The sequence below is a fragment of the Plecotus auritus genome (genome assembly GCF_963455305.1).
Source record: "Plecotus auritus genome assembly, chromosome: 4".
Classification (NCBI taxonomy): domain Eukaryota; kingdom Metazoa; phylum Chordata; class Mammalia; order Chiroptera; family Vespertilionidae; genus Plecotus; species Plecotus auritus.
In genome coordinates this window covers 152,856,920-152,876,447 of record NC_137775.1, presented here as the reverse complement: position 1 = coordinate 152,876,447, position 19,528 = coordinate 152,856,920, and the positions used below count along the sequence as shown (strand labels likewise).

General features: G+C 38.6%; 1 protein-coding gene across 11 annotated transcripts in view; it reads left to right on the top strand.

Moving 5' to 3' along the window:
* MAGI2 (membrane associated guanylate kinase, WW and PDZ domain containing 2) overlaps positions 1–19,528 on the top strand; it is a 1,233,836-nt gene that overhangs the window by 997,658 nt on the left and 216,650 nt on the right. For all 11 annotated transcript variants that reach the window (XM_080663639.1, XM_080663638.1, XM_080663637.1 and 8 more), the window contains one exon: positions 8,084–8,722. In XM_080663639.1, the coding sequence (XP_080519765.1) occupies positions 8,084–8,722 (639 nt within the window). The remainder of the gene's footprint in view (positions 1–8,083; positions 8,723–19,528) is intronic.

The following is a 19,528-nucleotide window of genomic DNA, read 5'->3' as shown; positions in this document are numbered from 1 at the left end:
AGGCACTGAAGGACTTTAAGTAGAAAGAGCATCAAAGAGTATGGTATGGAAGATGAACTGACAGGGAAGCAGGTGTAAGGCCATGTCCAGCACTTCAGAGCCATTGGCACTGATGCCCTTGACATGCCTGGTTCCGCAGCCAGTCCTGACGAGAGGGTGGGGTGGGTATTAGCAATCTCATGTTCTCCTAGAGGTCAAAATGGAGTGAGACTAGGGAACCCAATAGTCCCATGGGGTCGTTGGTTTATGCCATTTGCTAGGCTCCCCTCTCCTTCTTCCCTAGTCTTTTCTGCTATGGCATCTGGAAGACAAGCTAAGACTGTTGCAGAAGTGCGAATAGTAGATGGCAAGGTCCTGTCCTCAGTTGGTGGAAGTAGAAAAAGAAAGAAAGGAACCAAACGAAGAGATGTCTAAGAGAGCCTTTGCCTTAGAATGTCAGAGCGAAGAAAATACCTTAGGGACCATCTGGGTCAAACCTCTTCTTTTCATAACATAGTGCCTGACTCAGCAGTAGTTGAGTATAATAAATCTTGAATGAATAAATCAATGAATAAATGAGGAATAAGTCGCAGAGATGTGTTGACAACACTAATTATCAGCATACTTGGCATAAGAACACAAACTTCCTTACACCAACATCAGCACTCTCTCCATCATGCCACAGTTTGTCTCATAATCTAGGGAAAAATGGTTAAAACATTATCTGAACCTTATTTTAGTACTACAGCTCGATTCACCTCATTTTCATTCACAATGTCATTTATAATGTAGCACATAAGAATTAATAAACTAAAATGTTTCTGATGAAGGCATTTTGTCCTGTCTCTTATACCTTTCATAATCTAAATATTAGATTTTGCATTTCTGTACAATTGGGTGTATGTCTGAAATAATGGCGTATGCAAGACAGATGTTTAAGGTCAATAGAACCACAGGAAGGTCCAGAACCTCCAAGGTGGAATCTCCTCCAACTGATGGCTCTTTTTATAATGTGAACTTTAAAGAGAACTTTTGGGACTTTTAAAAAATGCTTTAAGCCGAAACTGGTTTGGCTCAGTGGATAGAGCGTCGGCCTGCGGACTGAAGGGTCCCGGGTTCGATTCCGGTCAAGGGCACGTACCTTGGTTGCAGGCACATCCCCAGTGGGAGGTGTGCAGGAGGCAGCTGATCGATGTTTCTCTCTCATCGATGTTTCTAACTCTCTGTCCCTCTCTCTTCCTCTCTGTGAAATATCAATAAAATATATTTTTAAAAAAATGCTTTAAGTTATTCCAAAAGAAAAATGCTTCTGTCTTTATCAGAAGAGAAATCAAGGAAATTAGTCTTGATTTTCAGCAAAAGAAATGAGATTTAGGTATAAGGAAAACCTTTTGGAAAATAAGAGACATAGAACCCTATAATAGATTCATCAGGGAACCTGAGAAAATAAGACAAGGTCCCACTTATTCCCTCCATGCTTATCTCTGAAGCTTTCTCACTGTGCGAAATAATTGAGAATAGCCGAGACCCACACATTTGGATGGTCTAAGTTCTCCGCAACAACCCACTGTCGCTGCAACACAGTTCAGGTGTGCTTTTGTTTGTCTGACCCCTCTACCCTAACCACACTGTATTTCTATCCCAGAAAGGAATGAAGAGTCCAAGGGTACTTTCATGAGGCACTCGTCTGTCTTGTTGGGAAACAGGGTATTTTGTTACAAGGATGAACATTACTATCCTCTCAAATTTCTGCAATGAAACTATGAAATACTTTAATAATGCTCAGCAGTTTCTTTTCAAATATTTGAAATTGCAACTATTTATTCTTCCTCATTCTTGGGACATATTTGCTTTCCAATCATTGTCAGTCATTTGTTAAAATTTTAAAATATATCTTTATATGTGTAGCATTATCCTAGTGCTATATTATTTACAGAACATTTTCATATACATCTGTTCTATAAAGTGGGCAGAACAGATATTATCTCCTTCTTATAGATGAGGAAACTGATGTTGCATGACTTGCTCAGAGAGCAACCCAAGAAGACCCAGCTTCAACTCTGTTTCTCTGGCTAACATACCACAGTTCTTCACTTTGGAAAATAGACTTTATCAAAAGCAGTTATTTTCAATTTAATTGAAGTGATGTATAGCACACCGCCAAAAGTAAACATCAAACATTATTATGTTTTCAGGGGTTGTAGAATACAGTGAAAATTAATATTCAATATTATAATAAAATTGCCTATTATACTAAAATAATTTATTATTATTATTAAAAAACACAAACTAATACAAGCTTCAAAAATAAAAGTCCATCAAATCTTATTAGCTGGAGAAGAAATTAAAATTAGTAATTTTTCAATGTAAAGTGCATGTAATTAGTAGGATGGAAATAGTCTATGAGAATTTTGTTTCTTTTAGCAAAAAATGTATATGACTTGCCCAGCCAGCGTGGCTCAGTGGTTGAGCGTTGACCTATGAACCAGGAGTTCGATTCCCCGTCAGGGCACATACCTGATTTGTGGGCTTGATCCTCAGTGGGGCCTACAGGAGGCAGCTGACCAATGGTTCTCTCTCATCATTGCTGTTTCTATCTCTCTCCCTCTCCCTTCCTCTCTAAAATCATTAAAAATATGTATATTTTTAAATCTATGTGACTTGGCCATAATAGAAGTTAGAAACACTATAGGCAGTAAATTTAGCTACAACATCTGTTCTAGTCTTTCTCTGACTAAATCTTTCTATCCTTTATTCAATAAGAATTTATCCTAAATGACTAAATAAAGAGTTCTGAACATAGTAATGATACTCTGTATGTTTTGTCGAGAACACTTGGAACAGGTAGAAAACTCCCACAAAGGAATAATCTCTGAGAGAAATTTGTAGTCACAAACAGCAGATAGGAGCAGCCTGAGTAGGAATGACCGAAGATATCTTTGAAGAGGTAAGGAAAGAGATTATCTGGTTAGGACGAAGTTACACACAGTAAAGAAGTGCACTTGAGGGTAGAGGAACAGCAGGATTCAACTAAAAGGCAATTATCCAGCTGTAAATTGTGAACAATAAAGATTTGATATTTACAAGAATGGTAACTTATTGGGTGGTGGAGACAAAAAGAAGTTGGAAAGACTTTTGACAAAGAGTGTTACACAGTAGGTCTAAAGGTTGAATAGTCTGAACTTACTCGAGGGGACCATAGGATGAGAATGAAGTGTGAAGTAAATCATTCTTGTCTGGTCCAAGGTGGTGGTCGAGGAAGATAGACCGAAAGTGGTAAATGGGAGAAGCTGAAGTGAAGATTCTGCAGACCACAGTGACTTGAATATGTGGAAGCAGAGAAAAGAGGCATAAAAATAAACCCATTTTAAGCAATGCTTTAAGAGGGCCCTGTTTTATCCAAAATGGTGAAGTACCCAAGAGGTATCCAATATTATACTTTTATTTCCATAACTAAAAAAGAAAGCAATTATCTTAGAAAATATTCCCATAGAGTCGGGTCAGGCCGTTTTAAACCTTCTGCTTCATCAGATTCACTCTCATTTCCTTGCTCCTTCCCATAAATGGGAATCCGGTCATTATGAGACCAGCCCTATGGGGATGCCCAGCTCATCAGTCACACCAAATTTAACCAATAGGCTTGATGTCAGTAGCCCTAAAACCATCTGGCCTCAATATGGTCTAAAGTGAATTGCCATATAGGAAACAATGTCACCTTGCAGGCAATGCGGCAATGAAAATGTGTGCTTGGCTTTCAAAAGAAATGTCTCATCTTATTTTTTAAAATATATTTTTATGGATTTCAGAGAGGAAGGAAGAGGGAGAGAGAGAGAAACATCAATGATGAGAGAGAGAGAGAATCATTAATCAGCTGCCTCCTGTACACCCCACACTGGGGATCAAGCCTACAACCTGGGTATGTGCCCTGACCGGGATCAAACTGGGGACCCTTCAGTCTGCAGGCCAACACTCTATCCACTCAGACGAATCAGCTAGGGCTGCCTCATCTTATTTTAAAGGAGAATCTTTCCTTTGGTAAAATTAAAAGTTTTCGCAAACATGATCTCATTCTCACAATAGCCCTGTGAGAGAGAAAAGAGGGGAGATATTTTAATTCCCACTTATAAAAGAATAAATTGAAAAATAGATCAAATGATTCTTTTCCAATTCTCCCTCTTAAGTAGGACAGTAAGGTTGAGGCTAACGCCAATTTTTCTAATGACATCCCTTTTGTGCTCTTAAGCCCAGACTGTCCCAGGACTTGGCATGGCACCATCGGATGACATATACCAGGTGGCTCATATTTTTATGTCACAACATGTAAATGACATTCATCCAGCACAGTCTGTAAATATCCTCCCCAATCAGTTCTATCGGAACCAGCAAATGTTTGCTTACATCCCCACCTACAACAATTTTGGCATGACGCATGTCTAGGCATCTATATATTTTTTAAAGTGAGCCATTGAATGCAGTCAAGTTGTTAGATAGTTTTAACTCTGATAACGGACCACTCATCTTTTACATTCAGAAATCTGTGTAGCTCCACAAAGAGATTGTTGTAAGGCTCTTTAATCACTCGCTTGCTTGATGACTTGAAAAATTGCACCAAGTGGAAAATATCCATAAATTATAAAAGGCTGTCTTATTAGAACCACAAGTAGTTCTCTCATTCTGTTTCTAAATAGCAAGATCACATTAAAACTCAAAAATAGGTAACATTAATCACTATAATTCAAATAACTACTCTTTAGACCTGGAAGGGAACCTTGAGAACTTTGAACCTTACCTTAATCTCACTCCCACCCTCCACCCCCCATGAATTTCTGACATAGCAGAGGGAAGGATAAAGCCTGCTTGGGGATTGGGAGTTTATTAACAGTGATTAAAGTGAGGGAGAACCTTAGAGGAAAGTGTCATTTGTTACCTTCCTGCCTTTGACTTGCCCACTCAGAAACTGATACTTATCCTTGATTATGACTATGGTGGGAATATCTTGGTGGGACTCTCCTGATTTTATAGAAGCAAGTAACCAAGGACAGATAGTGATTACTGAAATAGCAGTCCTTTGCATAACAGTTTATAGTTTACAAACCCTTTCACCTGCATGATCTCATTTGTTATTTCCCTTAGATCAGTCAGTTGCCATTATTATTGTTCCTCATTACTTCTGAAGGACCCCAGTCACAGAGGATTTAAGTTAGCTTTGAAAGTCACACAGCTAGTAAGTATGGAGCTGGTAATCAGACCAAAGGCCTCTGACCCCCTAACCCATGTAATGTCTACCACACCATGAAGATTAAGAATGGAGATTGACAGAAAAATAGTCACTGTGTTTAAAAAAAAAAAAAAAAAAAAACTAACAAACCAACAACAAAAATCTATCCAAATAGGAAAAATGGAGAAATGAGATGTAATACAAAGAAAACCCAAATGACCAATAAACATATGAATAGCTGCTCACCCTCACTAGCAATGTGGAGATGCAAATTAAAACCATGGTCACCCTCATTAGATTAGCAAAGATTTTAGTGTGAAAATCCCAAATACTGTGTCGGATGGGAAGCAATAAAAATTTTGGTGGGAGTGTAAATTGATTTGACCTATTTTGTCAGCCATTTGCCATTGTCTAACGAAGATGATGCACGTGGCTTATGCCCAGCAGTTTTATGCCAAAGTTCAAACTCAGAAAAACCCTCTATATGTGCACAAGGGCCAGGGAAAGAGGTTCATAGCAGAGTTACCTTCAACCAAATAGTCACAAGAACCCCAGTGTCCTTTAACAGAAGAATGAATGAATATTAATAGTGATGTAGTCATCCAATAGATACCACATTGCAATGAAAATGAATGAATTTGAGGTACAGATATCAAAATAGATAAATATCACACATACATTTTGAGGGAAATTACAGAAGTTTAATATGTATATCATTTACAAAAGGTTTAAAATATGCAAAATCATATTTTAGGGATATTATTAATCAGGGATTAAATATTATTTAGGAATATTATTTATGGGTACCTAGATATGTCATAAAATATGAAGTATATGTGAACAAACCTCAGGACAATGGTTACCTTTGGAGAGAGCAGGAAGGGGATACAGGTAGGAAAAGGGTGCTACCCAGGGATCTTCAACTAATATGAGCAATGTTCTGCTTGATGGTAGGGAGGTAACACACAAGTATTTATTATATTTATTATTATTTCAACCTCTCAATGTGTAAAATATATGATAACTTTAAAAATAGAAAAGGCAGAAGGAGAAAATTTTTCTGGATCAGTTACTTCACTAGGATAACCAGAACCTGTTGAAATGATCCCTTGCTGCCCCAGTCTAGTGAGGAATCATGATGGAGGTCATCCGTCCTAGTTCAGTCCCAATTCCTGCCTGGTCCAGTGGTCCAGCCATTGCACCAGCACCCTTCCTGACGGACATAATTGAAGAGTGAAGTTGCATAGTCTGTGACTTTTTCTAGAATCACACCTAACCTGGATCCCCGAACATGTTTGTTAGACTTTTATGTCTCCTTATCTTTAGGGTTTTTAAGCAATTCTCTAGCATTCAGAAAGAGTGAGTGTTAACCAAGTCTATATTGTTGAGGGCATTTTACTCAGGAGTGTTTTATTCACAGAATTATTTATTTTTAAGTGTATTTAGTAGAGAAATCATTTTATATCAGACACTTAAGAAAAGCCAAAAAAAGTATCGAATTCTGAAAGTTCAACTCTTTTTCATTTTTGGTGTTTGCAATTTTGATGGGCAAGGATATCTTAGAATGAAATCCCTCGCCATTTACACTACCCATTTCAGAATGATCTTGATAAATTGATGTCTGTTGAGTTACTTATGTGATAATCTGTGAAAACATGTCTTTTCATTTGTCAAATACTCCTCAGCATAGTCAGGCACAATCTCAATTTGAAAGTTCAATTCTCAAACATTATGGTTTATGAGGATAAAAATATTAACCCACGATAAAACAGTTCTCAAAAAATAAAAAAAGTTCTTCACACATAATTGAATTAAAAAAAAATAATTATCTCAAACATACGTCTCTGCATTTTAAGGAAAAGTACTATTTGTTTGAATATATTTTATAATGAGCAATTTATATTTGGGGCATTTTTTATATCATAAGTTAACTTGTAACCAGTGAACTACTGTAATTCTGTGTTAATTCATTGGGAGAGAGGACAAATGCCTTTTTTGAGAAGATCTACAGAAATATCAACATTGTAAGAGGAGAGGATGAGTCTAGGGCAGCTCCCTGTTTGAAAGCCAGAGTCCCAAATCTCCTTCATCCTATTTTTATCAATAATAGCATTAATAATGGTCCACATTTATTGTGCACTCACAATGCATCAGGCACTGTACCAGGCACTTTTTCTGCATTATCTCATTTCCTCCTCGCAACAACTTTACAAATCAGGAACTGTGGCTGAAGCAGGTAAGTCATTTGCCCAATGTTACATATCTGCTAAGTAGTAGAGCCAGGATATGGACCCAGATCCCTGATTCCAATAACTGTGCTCTTAACCTATACCCATGTATGCCTGGAACCTTTGCAATTATACCTTGCTCTAGATAAAAAATATGAATGGGCAAAGTATTTTCCTCTTCTATAAAAAAAGAAAAAAGGCAGCTGACTCAGACAAGTGATACCAAAAATAAAACCATGTACTGGGGCTTCAAAGTTTTCATCCAAAATCTATGCCCACCACTTCTCAATAGTTTGAAAATTTTATTAACTGAAATACAGTGAAGATGAAAAAGAAGCATAGACTGACTGCTTCTTCAAGGTACAAATTCTTCCCAACTTACCTTTTGACAGTTTCTTTCTGAATATGAAGTTGTTTCTGAACTTCAAAAACAACCATATAGCATTTTTTTTTCGGCATTTGATCAGTACATCTGTTGGCAGACCTGTTGTAATCTTGAGTCACCTACAGTAAATTTAAATGCTATTCTAGTGGATTTCCTCACTGCTTACTGAGAAACAGCACCACTTTCACTAGTGTCATAAATAATTCCATTTCTCTATGCCGCCGTTAATTGGATTTACCTCACATTGTCCATCTCTTTCTTTTTTCCTTGCAGGTGATGTCATTGTCTATATTAATGAAGTTTGTGTCCTTGGACACACTCATGCAGATGTAGTCAAACTTTTCCAGTCGGTTCCTATTGGTCAGAGTGTCAGCCTGGTGTTGTGTCGTGGCTACCCTTTGCCCTTTGATCCTGAAGATCCTGCTAACAGCCTGGTGCCACCCCGTGCAATAATGGAGAGGCCACCTCCAGTGATGGTCAACGGAAGACATAACTATGAAACGTATTTGGAATACATTTCTCGGACCTCACAGTCAGTTCCAGATATAACAGATCGGCCGCCTCATTCTTTGCACTCAATGCCAGCAGATGGTCAGCTAGATGGCACGTATCCACCGCCTGTCCATGACGACAATGTGTCTATGGCTTCATCTGGGGCCACCCAAGCTGAACTCATGACCTTAACCATTGTGAAAGGTGCCCAGGGCTTTGGCTTCACTATTGCCGACAGTCCTACAGGACAGCGGGTGAAACAAATACTTGACATTCAGGGATGCCCTGGCCTGTGTGAAGGCGACCTCATTGTTGAGATCAACCAGCAGAATGTACAGAACCTGAGCCATACAGAAGTAGTGGATATACTTAAGGACTGTCCCATTGGAAGCGAGACTTCTTTGATTATCCATCGAGGAGGTAAGATAAAACTGGCTCGGCAATTAAATGTGCAGTAAAATAGACCTTCGCAATAATACTGCAAAAGTGGAAGTTTCTCTGGAGTCAAATGAAATCATACTTTTAAAAATAATGGTAGAAAAGAGTAACAGAAAAACATGAGTTCAGGAAGCTGTGTTTTTTTTAATTTTGAGAATATGTATTTCCCTATTTTATATTAAACACAACAAAAATAGTGCTTTCAGTCTTATAAATTTATAGTGCTGTGAACTTGGAGGGTAAACATTGAATCCCCAAGTATAAGTGGGTTATAGTCCACAAATTTGTTAATGTATCAGTTGTAGAGACCTCAAACTCGTTTCCCATTGATTTAATTAAAAAACAAAACAAAACAAAAAAAAAACCTGATTTTTCCAGCGAATCAATGCTCTGATTTGTGCTTAGGATTCTAGGCTTGCACGTGGAAGCTGGTTCAACCCCTTCCAAGCCCTTGTATAGTCTTGATAATCCCCATGAAGACACCGGGAGCTGTGTCTCTGTAGAAAAATCTTTCCGAGTTGTGAACAGCATTGCTCAGGACACTTCCTCCACTGCGATAGGGGCTGCTCCCGCAGTGATTACACACAGTGCCTTCCAGCACCTGAGGAGGAAATTGTGGAGAAGGTTAGGGCTGCAGTGCCGGGCTGCCTATTCTAGGTGACGATGTATGGAAATGGGAGCAGTGAGGAGTGTGTGGGAACCCTGGACTCTGGATGTTTTTCTCTTCTACTTTGTGGAGAAGGGATGGGCTAAGCCTATCTCCACTACTTTGCTCTTGATTATCCACGAAACAAGGGAGAGAAAGGAGAGGCAACAGAGGGAGAGGATACTTGAAAAACAGTGTAAGTGAAAACGCTCAGGCTAAGGCCTGGCTTTCCACTTAACCAGATGTCTCATCTGTTATGTTGGGATAATCCTCTGGTAGTGTTTTTAGTATTGGATGGTCCACAATAGGTGCTCATTAAACATCTGTTGATTCTAAATTAGCAGCGAGGCTGGGACGGCTGGGTCAGAAGGAGCAGTACTGTGAGGAACTCATGCGTGAAGAACACGCGTGTGGCAAACATATGCGATTGCCTAGTCAAAGCACTGAAAACTGCACGAAAGCCCTGGCAGTTTGAAATGAAGTCGGCCAAGTGGAAAGAAGCGCCTTTTATGATTTATTTGGCCTTCTCTGCAGGTGCTTCCCCTTCAAGGAAGCTTTTACATTGTTGCTCCCTCGTGTGAAAAGGGACACCAAGAACTGAGCATTTGTGAGCAACACCATGCAAAGTATTGCGCTCCTATATTTAAAAAGGAAAATAATATGCCAGCAGAACAATCCTACATATTAAATTTTACCTTCTGAAGACATTATCACAAAATAGCTCTTCATAATTACTTAAATATTGGCAGTGTGTTTTCATTTCTCTCATCACTCATTAAGAGTAAAACAAATATTCTTAATTTAATAGCCATACCTTCATAATATGTAATTGAAAATCGAATCTTTGTAACAGGTTCTTGATATTAAAAAGTGTAACTGAAAGTCGATATGCAGCACACACTGTATGATTCATAGAAAAAAGTTCGGAAACATTTTATATATAATGACTTTTTTAAAGGCATGGATAATAGAAAAACTGCATTTTGAAAGTGTTTATATGTATTTATTATATACTAGAAGCCTGGTGCACAAAATTCATGCACGGGGTTGGGGGGGTCCCCTCAGCCCAGCCTGCTGCACCCTCTCCAATCCGGGACCCCTTGGGGAATGTCCGACTGTCGGTTTAGGCCCAATCCCCAGGATGGGGCCTAAACCAGCAGTTGGACATCCCTCTCACAATCCTGGACTGCTAGCTCCTAATTGCTCACCTGCCTGCTGCCAGCCTGGTTGCCCCTAACTGCCCCCCACTGCTGGCTTGGTCGCCTCCAACTGCCCCCTCCCAGCCAGCCTGGTTGCTCCTCCCTGCCTGCCCTCCCACCGGCCTGGTCACCCCCAACTGCCCCCCCCCCCGCTGGCCTAGTCTCCTCTCACTGCCCCCCTTGCCAGCCTAATTGCCCCCAACTGCTCCCCCTGCCAGCCTGGTCACCCCAACTGCACCCCACCCCCGCCAGCCTGGTCACCCTTAACTGTGCGCGCCCCTCCCCCCCCATCCCCGGCAGCCTGGTCGCCTCTTACTACCCCCCCCCCCACCGCCGGCCTGGTCACCCCATGCAGCCTGCTGTTCAGTCATTTGGTCATCCCTCACTAACCCCCCTACTGGCCTGGTCATAGACAGCCATCTTGTGAGGGCATGAGGGTCAATTGCATATTACCTCTTTATTATATAGGATTGCATATTATTATGTAATGTATTTTATTTATATTTTTGCAATTAGTACCTTTACGAAACATTTGTTTTGTGCCTGCAATCAGCTTGTTCTGCCCCCCTGCAGCCCCCAGACTTTTAATACTCAAATATTCCATTTTGTTTGCATTTGCGTTTGGGCATGAGGAAATGGTTTTTATTTGGTGGCTAGTGTAGAATTGCAAGATGTAGTATACCATGATGCTTAAAATACATACTTCTAGTCAAAAAACTCTTGTGTTTCCCAAATTCCCACAATTTACACTCATCTCTCTGAAATTAACGGGAATTAGCAGCATGGTTTTTGATGGAATGCACTTTGATAATATTAGTAGAGGCTACTTGTAAGTGCTTAGGCCTCATTCACATAAGTATAGATCTTCAAGAGCGGGTTCACGGGCCTGGGTCCTTACAACAGGATCATAGTTGTTTGTTTTAATTATTTAGTAGGATGTTTTTATTTAAAAAGTAATAATGTACATGGCTTAATTTTTTTAAGAAAATAATGTCAGAAGGTATCAAGTGAAAAGTAACTCTCGCCTGTCCCAGATTTTCAGTGTTTTTCCCTCCAGAGGCTAACGTGTTTTTCATATATATATATACAGAAATTTTGTACTCTTAACTAGCACATACTTGAATAAATGTAGTATCTTACCTAATAATAGAGAAACATGTAAATTGACCGTACCTCCGCTACGCCCACAGCCAATCAGAGTGAGTATGCAAATTAACCCAACAAAGATGGCAGTTAATTTGCATACATACCTGGGTCCCGGGAACCTCCTCGGCACCCAGGTCACTCCCAGCCCACCATCAGGTGGAGGCTTTAGGCTTGGGAAGGGGCCAAGCCTGCAATTGGAGGGGTGGGGCCCCCTTCCCAAGCCTAAAGCCTGGGACAGAGGCCTTAGGCTTGGTCAGGGGCCGAGCCTGGGATCAGAGGGAAGGGGAAAAAAATCAATGGCAACATATCCTCAGGTGAGGATAAAAAGAAAAATAAAGAAAGAAATGTCATATCCTATGAAAGGCACATCTTGAAAATGCTTAAAGAAAGTTGTCATTTTTTCATGGTGAAGGGACTAGAGTCCGTGTTGATGAAAATACCTGGGCGGCTGCGGTGACTGGCAGTGGCTGCAGCAGCAGGGTGATGGGGCTGGCATCTTCCCCTGATCAGACTGCGGCTTAGGTCCGCTCCCAATGGGGAGCGGGCCTAAACCATCAGTAGGACATCTCCTGAGGGCTCCCAGTATGTGAGAAGGGGCAGGCTGGGCTGAGGAACCCCTCCCCAGTGCATGAATTCCGTGCATTGGGCCCCTAGTGTTTAATATAAATGGGATAATATTATATATATATATATATATATATATATATATATATATATATATATGTCTTGCTCTAAAATCTTAGTTACCTGGATGTATTTACTTTTAAAACACACCATTGTGGTTCAATTTATACACCATAAAATTCACAAATTGTAAGTGTATAAGGAGCAAATTTTGCTAAAATAATATCATTGTGTAATAGTCACCATAATCCTTAGATCATCCATCACCCCAATTTCATCTAGTCCCATATTACCTCTAATTCTAGAGGACTGGTTCACGACATTTGTGCACTTTGGGGGAGGGGGAGGCCTCAGCCCAGCCTGCGCTCTCTCGCAGGCCAGGACCCCTCACTCCTTACTGCCTGCCTGCTCGCTGCTCCTTAGTGCTGCCACGGAGGCGGGAGAGGCTCCCGCCAACACCTCTGTACTCACCAGCCAGCTGTGAGCCTGGCTTCTGGCTGAGCAGCACTCCCCCTGTGGGAATGCACTGACCAACAGGGGGCAGCTCCTGCATTAAGCGTCTGCCCCTAGTGGTCAGTGCACATCATAGCAACCAGTCATTCCACTGTTCAGTCAATTTGCATATTAGGCTTTTATTATATAGGATGCTTTCTGTACAGTTTTGTCTTCCTACATTTTTTTATATAAATGGAATCATACAGTATGTAGTCTTTATTTTTATTGTTGACAGTATCACAGAAGTCCCCCATTTTCCCCCTCCTTATCCCCCTCCCCAGGCCTTCCCCAACCTATTTTCTGTGTCCATGGGCTATGCATATATGCATATAAGTCATTTGGTTAATCTCTTCCCATCCCCTCCCTGCACCTCCCCTCTGAAATCTGTCATTCTGTTCTATGCATCCACGCCTCTGGACCTATTTTTTCATCAGTTTATTTTGTTCATTGGATTCCACATATAAGTTAGATCATGTGATATTTGTCTTTCTCTAACTGGCTTATTTCACACAGCACAATACTCTCCAAGTCCATCCATGCCGTCACAAAGGGTAAGAGATCCTTCATTTTTATAGCTGCACAGTATTCCATTGTGTAAATATATCACAACTTCTTAATCCACTCATCTGCTGATGAGCACTTGTGTTGTTTCCAGGTCTTAGCTATTGTAAATAATGCTGCTATGAACATAGGGATGCATGTATTCTTTCTGATTGGTGTTTCAGTTTTCTTAGGGTATACTTCCAGAAGTGGGATTGCTGTATGTAGTTTTTTGCTTAGCATAGTGCTGTTAAGATTTACCCATGTTGATGCATTTAGGATTGGTTTATTTCTTTTTATTGCTGGAGTGGTATTCCATTGTATGGATATGCCAATTATTTTAATCCATTCACCAATAGATGGTTATTTTCCATTTGGGGCATTTATGAATAATGTTGCTATGAACATTTGGATAGAAGTGTTTGTGTGCACATATATTTTCATTTTTTCTGGGTAGATACCGGGTAGATACCTAGAAATGGTACTGCTGGGTTATATGACAAGTATGTATTTAAATTGTTATAAAATTGCCAGAATGTTTTCCAAAATGACTATATCTTTTTACATATTCACTAGCAATGTATGAGATTCCCAATTTCCGCCCATTGTTTCCCACACTTGGTATCCACAGTCTTTCTGATTATAGTCATTCTAGTGGCTATATAGTGATGCTCTGTATGGTTTTAATTTACATTTCTCTAACCTTTTTGTGTGTTTATTAGCATTCATATATCTTCTTTGGTGACATGCCTATTCAACATTTCACCCATTTGTGTATTTATTAGGAATACAGAATGCCCTAAACAAAGGAATTCACTCTCTTGTTGCTCTTGTACAACCAAACCTCAAACCCAACCCAACCCTCCAGAGCTAGATAATTTCAAAAGTGTATTATATTATACCTTCAAGGAATATAACTGCAATGCTACTTAAATTATGTTAAAGCAGAGAGAAGAAAAACTATTGATTGCTTTTATAACATCTACCATAACTTCAATAGTAAAGTCTGATAGTAAAAAATAAAACAGAACCTGAAAAAGAAAAACTTTAGACCAGTGTCAAATATTAATGTTGATAAAAATTACATATAAAATTAGAATAAGGATAACTTTATTAGCATAATATGGTTTATTTCAGGAATGAAAAGATAGTCCAATTGTAAATCTCTTAATGCAATTCATCAAAGTGATAAATCAAAGTAGAAAATAATAATCATGTCCATAGATACCTTTTTTCTGGTTTTTGATGAAATTCATTATACATTTTTGACAAAGATTCATAATGTATTAGGAATTGTGGGGTATTTACTTAACCTGCTAAATATTCATGTCAAATAAAAAGCTAGTATTATACTTAACTGTGTAAAATGAGATGGTATAAGCCAGGATTAAGACAGAAATTTCCATATTCTCCAATATTAATCCATAGTGTTCATGAAATAACAGTTAAATGTATTACATAAGACAAATCAGAGGAATTCAAGTAGGAAGGGAAAAGGCAAAGTGATTGTTATTTGGGGTTTGGTTGGTTGGTGGGGGAGAGATTTTAACAACTTTTCTCAATTTTTCCCATAGTAATTAATCTTCTTAGAGTTTCTGTCTTGCCTCAGTTTAATTTTATAATTTATATTATCTTACATAATTTTCTGTTTTAGTCATGATTTTAAATATAATTAAATCAAGTGTTTTCTATTTTTTCTTTTACTTTCCACTTTAACTTAGAGTATTTCTATTTTTCTCATTTCTTATTGCTACTATTTTTTTATTAGGTTGGCTATTTTTCTATTTTAATGGCTCAAGAAATATACAGATTTATATATAAATAGTTGATTGGCCAGTGTTCAACCTAGTATGGAATAAGAAATCATTACACTTTCCATCCAAGGAGGCTGAGTCTTTTGTTTGTTTGTTTTTTTAAACAAGATGGGGTTTAGTATGTTTGTTTAATTGACTTGAGAGAGAGAGAGAGATTGATCAGTTGCCTCCTGCATGTGCCCTGACAGGGGGTCAAACCTGAAACCTGGGTATGTGCCCTGACCAGAATCAAACCCGCCACCTCTTGGTGTAGGGGAGGACGCTCCAACCAACTGAGCCACACTGGCCAGGGCAAGGAGTCTGTTTGATGTCTGGAACAAAGCAACTTCAGAGTAATTACTATAATCAATCCTTGTCAGGTATTGTGCTCTTATTTATATAAAAATGCAGCAAAGCCCCCTATCTTTGATAAATTACTGTTGATCGGTATTTTAAATTTTTTTTATGTTACTAGAAAACATGATCTTAAAAGTTTTCACTAGATCAGAATATTTCTTTCTTATACTGACAATATAATAAACTGGTATCAATAATGCAGATCTTTCTTTTACACTCAAAGAAAATTTAAAGTATTTGAGAGGCAGCATAAACTATGCCAGAGCTATGTTTGAGGGCAAAGCATAAAAAGTATGGGCACAGAGAATTGTGTCTATGTAGAAAATTCTGCTTTAAATTTTCAAAAAGTATATTATCAGACAAAAACATTATATCACAAGTTTTAAATTGCAGGGAAGATATTAAAAGGAAATATATGAGAAGCTTTTATTTTTTTTTATAATGCTGATATTTTTTCTTATAGCAGATTTGTTTTAAAATAGTTTCAGTCCCCAATGATTCTCTCTCATCATTGATGTATCTCTCTCATCATTGATGTTATCCTGATATGCCAAGGTTGTGGGTTTGATATAGGTCAGGGCACATATGAGTATCAATCAATGAATGCATAAATATGTGGGACAACAAATCAATGTTTCTCTCTCTCTCTCTCTCTCTCTCTCTCTCTCTCTCTCTCTTTCTCTCTCTCTCCTTTCCTCTCTAAAATCAACCAATACAATAAATAGTTTTAAATTTGCATAAGAATTATGAATATAGTACAAATACCATATACCATTTACCCGCATTGCTATTAGCATTTTGCTCCATTTGCTTAATAGTGTAATAGTGTGTATGCATATGTGTGTGTGTGCGTGTGTGTGTGTTTCTGAACCATTTAAGGCTAAGTTACACATGTCATGCCACTTCACCCCAAATATTTTAGTATTTATTTTTTGAAACTACTTGTTTGGAGAAATATGTAAGCAGCCAATTGGTTAAAGTTATAGACAATACTTTAAAAGGACTTTGAATTTTAAAACTAGCATTACCATACAAGAAAAGCCTTAAGAAATCATCAAAAGAGATTTTAGCTCAAAAAATATTTAGCAAGATCTTATACAGGAATATTTTTAAGAGAGAAAGAAGCACTGGTTCTGTGAAATGAGTGCTATCCAGAGAGATTAGGTGAAAGTCAAAATGAATAGCCCGTAATCAATATTATGTAATCTGACTTCAACATCACTTCCTCCCACATTTCATTAGCCAGGACTCAATTATAGGTCTTACAAATCATAAGTCTGGAAAATGTGGTATTGCTGAGTGCCCAGGAATAGAGAATGGTTGGGGTCATAAATGTAGTAGATACTCTACCCTGGATATGTCTTATATGACTACTGATTATGTCAAAGCATGAGATACAATCTTTTCATAATGACATTGTAATGTGATTTATTTTAGGTTTTTGAGGTACACTCAAGTCATTAGTATACATTTTAAAATTCAAAGGGTTGCCTCACATTTCAATTCTCAACCCAACTTTCATGGATAAAGAAACATAGACTGCCCTAGCCGGTTTGGTTCAGTGGATAGAACATCAGTCTGTGGACTGAAGGGTCCCGGGTTCAATTTCAGTAAAGGGCACATGCCCTAGTTGCCGGCTATATCCCCAATAGGGGGCGTGCAGGAGGCAGCCAATCAATGATTCTCTCTCATCATTGATGTATCTCTCTCATCATTGATGTCTCTCTCTCTCTCTCTCTCTCTCTCTCTCTCTATCTCTTTCTCTCTCTCTCTCTCTCTCTCTCCCCTTCCTCTCTGAAATCAATAAAAGTGTATTTTTTTAAAAAAAGAAAAGAAACTTAGACTCAGAGTTAAGTAATTGGTCCAAATTCAATTAATATGTGTCTTGGCATATGGAAAAGAAATGTATGGTTCCACATATATTAGAAATATGAATAAATATTAATGACAAGGTAACCCATCCTAAATATGGAAAATGCCACTGATTTCACATGACAATATACCAAAAGGGGAAATTAATGCATGGTGACCCTTACGGTGAGAGAGACAGAATACTGGAAATAGGTGTAGAGCCATTGTCTCACTATTCAAAAGTAGCAAAAACAGAACTGAAATCTATTTCTTCTGACAATAATATCAGTGAATTTCACATTAAGTCAAAAAGCTTTGTTGGCTTCTGCATGGACAAACAGGATTTATTCCTCCATTCTCCTTAACTTAATAAGTGTTTCCTGAGGATCTACTGTGCTCGGCACTGCTGTAGGTGCTGGAAGTATGGCAGCAGTCAACACAAAGTCCTGCCTCCAGAAGCTTATCTCCTAGTAGGAAATTAGGTAATGAACAAAGAAATACATCTTCAAGCTGAGACTGAAGGGAACTGAGAAACTGCGTAAAAGAAAGCAGAATGATGGGCATGGAAGATAGTTCTCTTATAAAAAGAGTAGTTAGGAAAGACATCTGGCAGAGATCTAAATAAAGGGAGCAAGCTGTGTGGGAATCCAGGGAATAGTACTGTAGGCAAAGGGAAGGTCCCAGGGCAGGACTGTGCTTGATGTAGTTGAGTATCAGCAAGGAGCGCCTGTGGCTGAGACTGAGTGGAGAAGAGACGGAATGGTAAATGGGTCAGAGAGATTGTTGGGGCTGTAGGGAGGCAGGTAATGTAGAGTCTTATGTAGCCAGGGGCCACAGGAAGAACTTTAGATTTTATTTTTAAATGAAATGGGAAGCTTGTGGAGTTTTAAAACATAGGAATGATGTGATAGAACATTTTGAAAGTCTTACTGTGGCTGCTGTGTGGAGAGTAATCTCTTAGCAGACACATCTGGAAATAGGCAGACAAGTAAGTGAGCTTTCACAACAATCCAAGTAAGAGATGAAGAGAGATTGAAGAAGGATGGTAGAAGCAGAGGCAGCAGGAAATGAATTGGTAATCCAATATACATGTAACAAGATTTAGCTGTTAATTGTCTATTTGGTATTAACCTTGTATTTACCCCATTTACTAATTTGAGGACACCTTATGTGCAAAGAAGGGACATGTTATCGTTTACATTCCCACAGTCACCAGTATAAATATAAATAATTGCTCTAATGGAGATAAACAGAAGTGCCGATTCAGAAAAACTACTGGTTGTTTTTTTAAAATACTAGCTAATTTTCCTCAAAAGCAAGGACTGTATTTTATTTACCATCTTTCCTCAGAGCTTGGCATGCGTGCTTGTTAAATTATGTTATTGTGTTATGACATTAGGGAAGGAGGGGAGTCACACAAAAGAATCAGAAAGATGTACTTGTGAGACAATGAATGCAACTGAGTGTACAAAAATGGGCAAAACTATGTTTCTACTGATTTTCTTCTGTCTAGGCTTTCAAACCTTAGCATCCTTCCTTTCTGTTTGGTCATGTACCAAATATTTGCCTAAGTTGCTTCTTCCTTTTTGTTCATTCCATAAATTTTCCAGGTGCCATTCTAATATGGAGACATCAGTGAACAAAGTATGTCCTTGTTCTAATGGAGCTTACTTTTAATCTAATGGGTAATAACAGCCTAATCCTGTAAATTAATCTACTAAATGTGCCTGTTATATGGCTGTAAAACCTGCCATACAACAGTGTCCTCACTTAGGAAAAACATACAGGCTTTGAAAAAAAAAACTCCCTTACTAGAATCAGCACACCGGGTTTCTGGTATATCACTGCTAATTCACACAGCTGTTTGGAGCACTTAAGTTCTCTGGCCACCAGCTCCCCATTTCTAAATTAAAAATAATCTGTAATGTTCATATCATCTCAAAACCTCTACGGTTCTTAATGTTTCTGAATTATGAGCTTATTTCTTTGTAATTGTGCATTCATTAGTTGGAGGCCCCTGGAGAAAGGGGTCTATAAATACATTTCTTGCCCCCTCCTAATCTATAGTGGTAATTTTCTTGAACTTGCAGCCCAAAAGTTTATTAACCTCAAGCAAAATTTGTCAGTAGCAGAATTT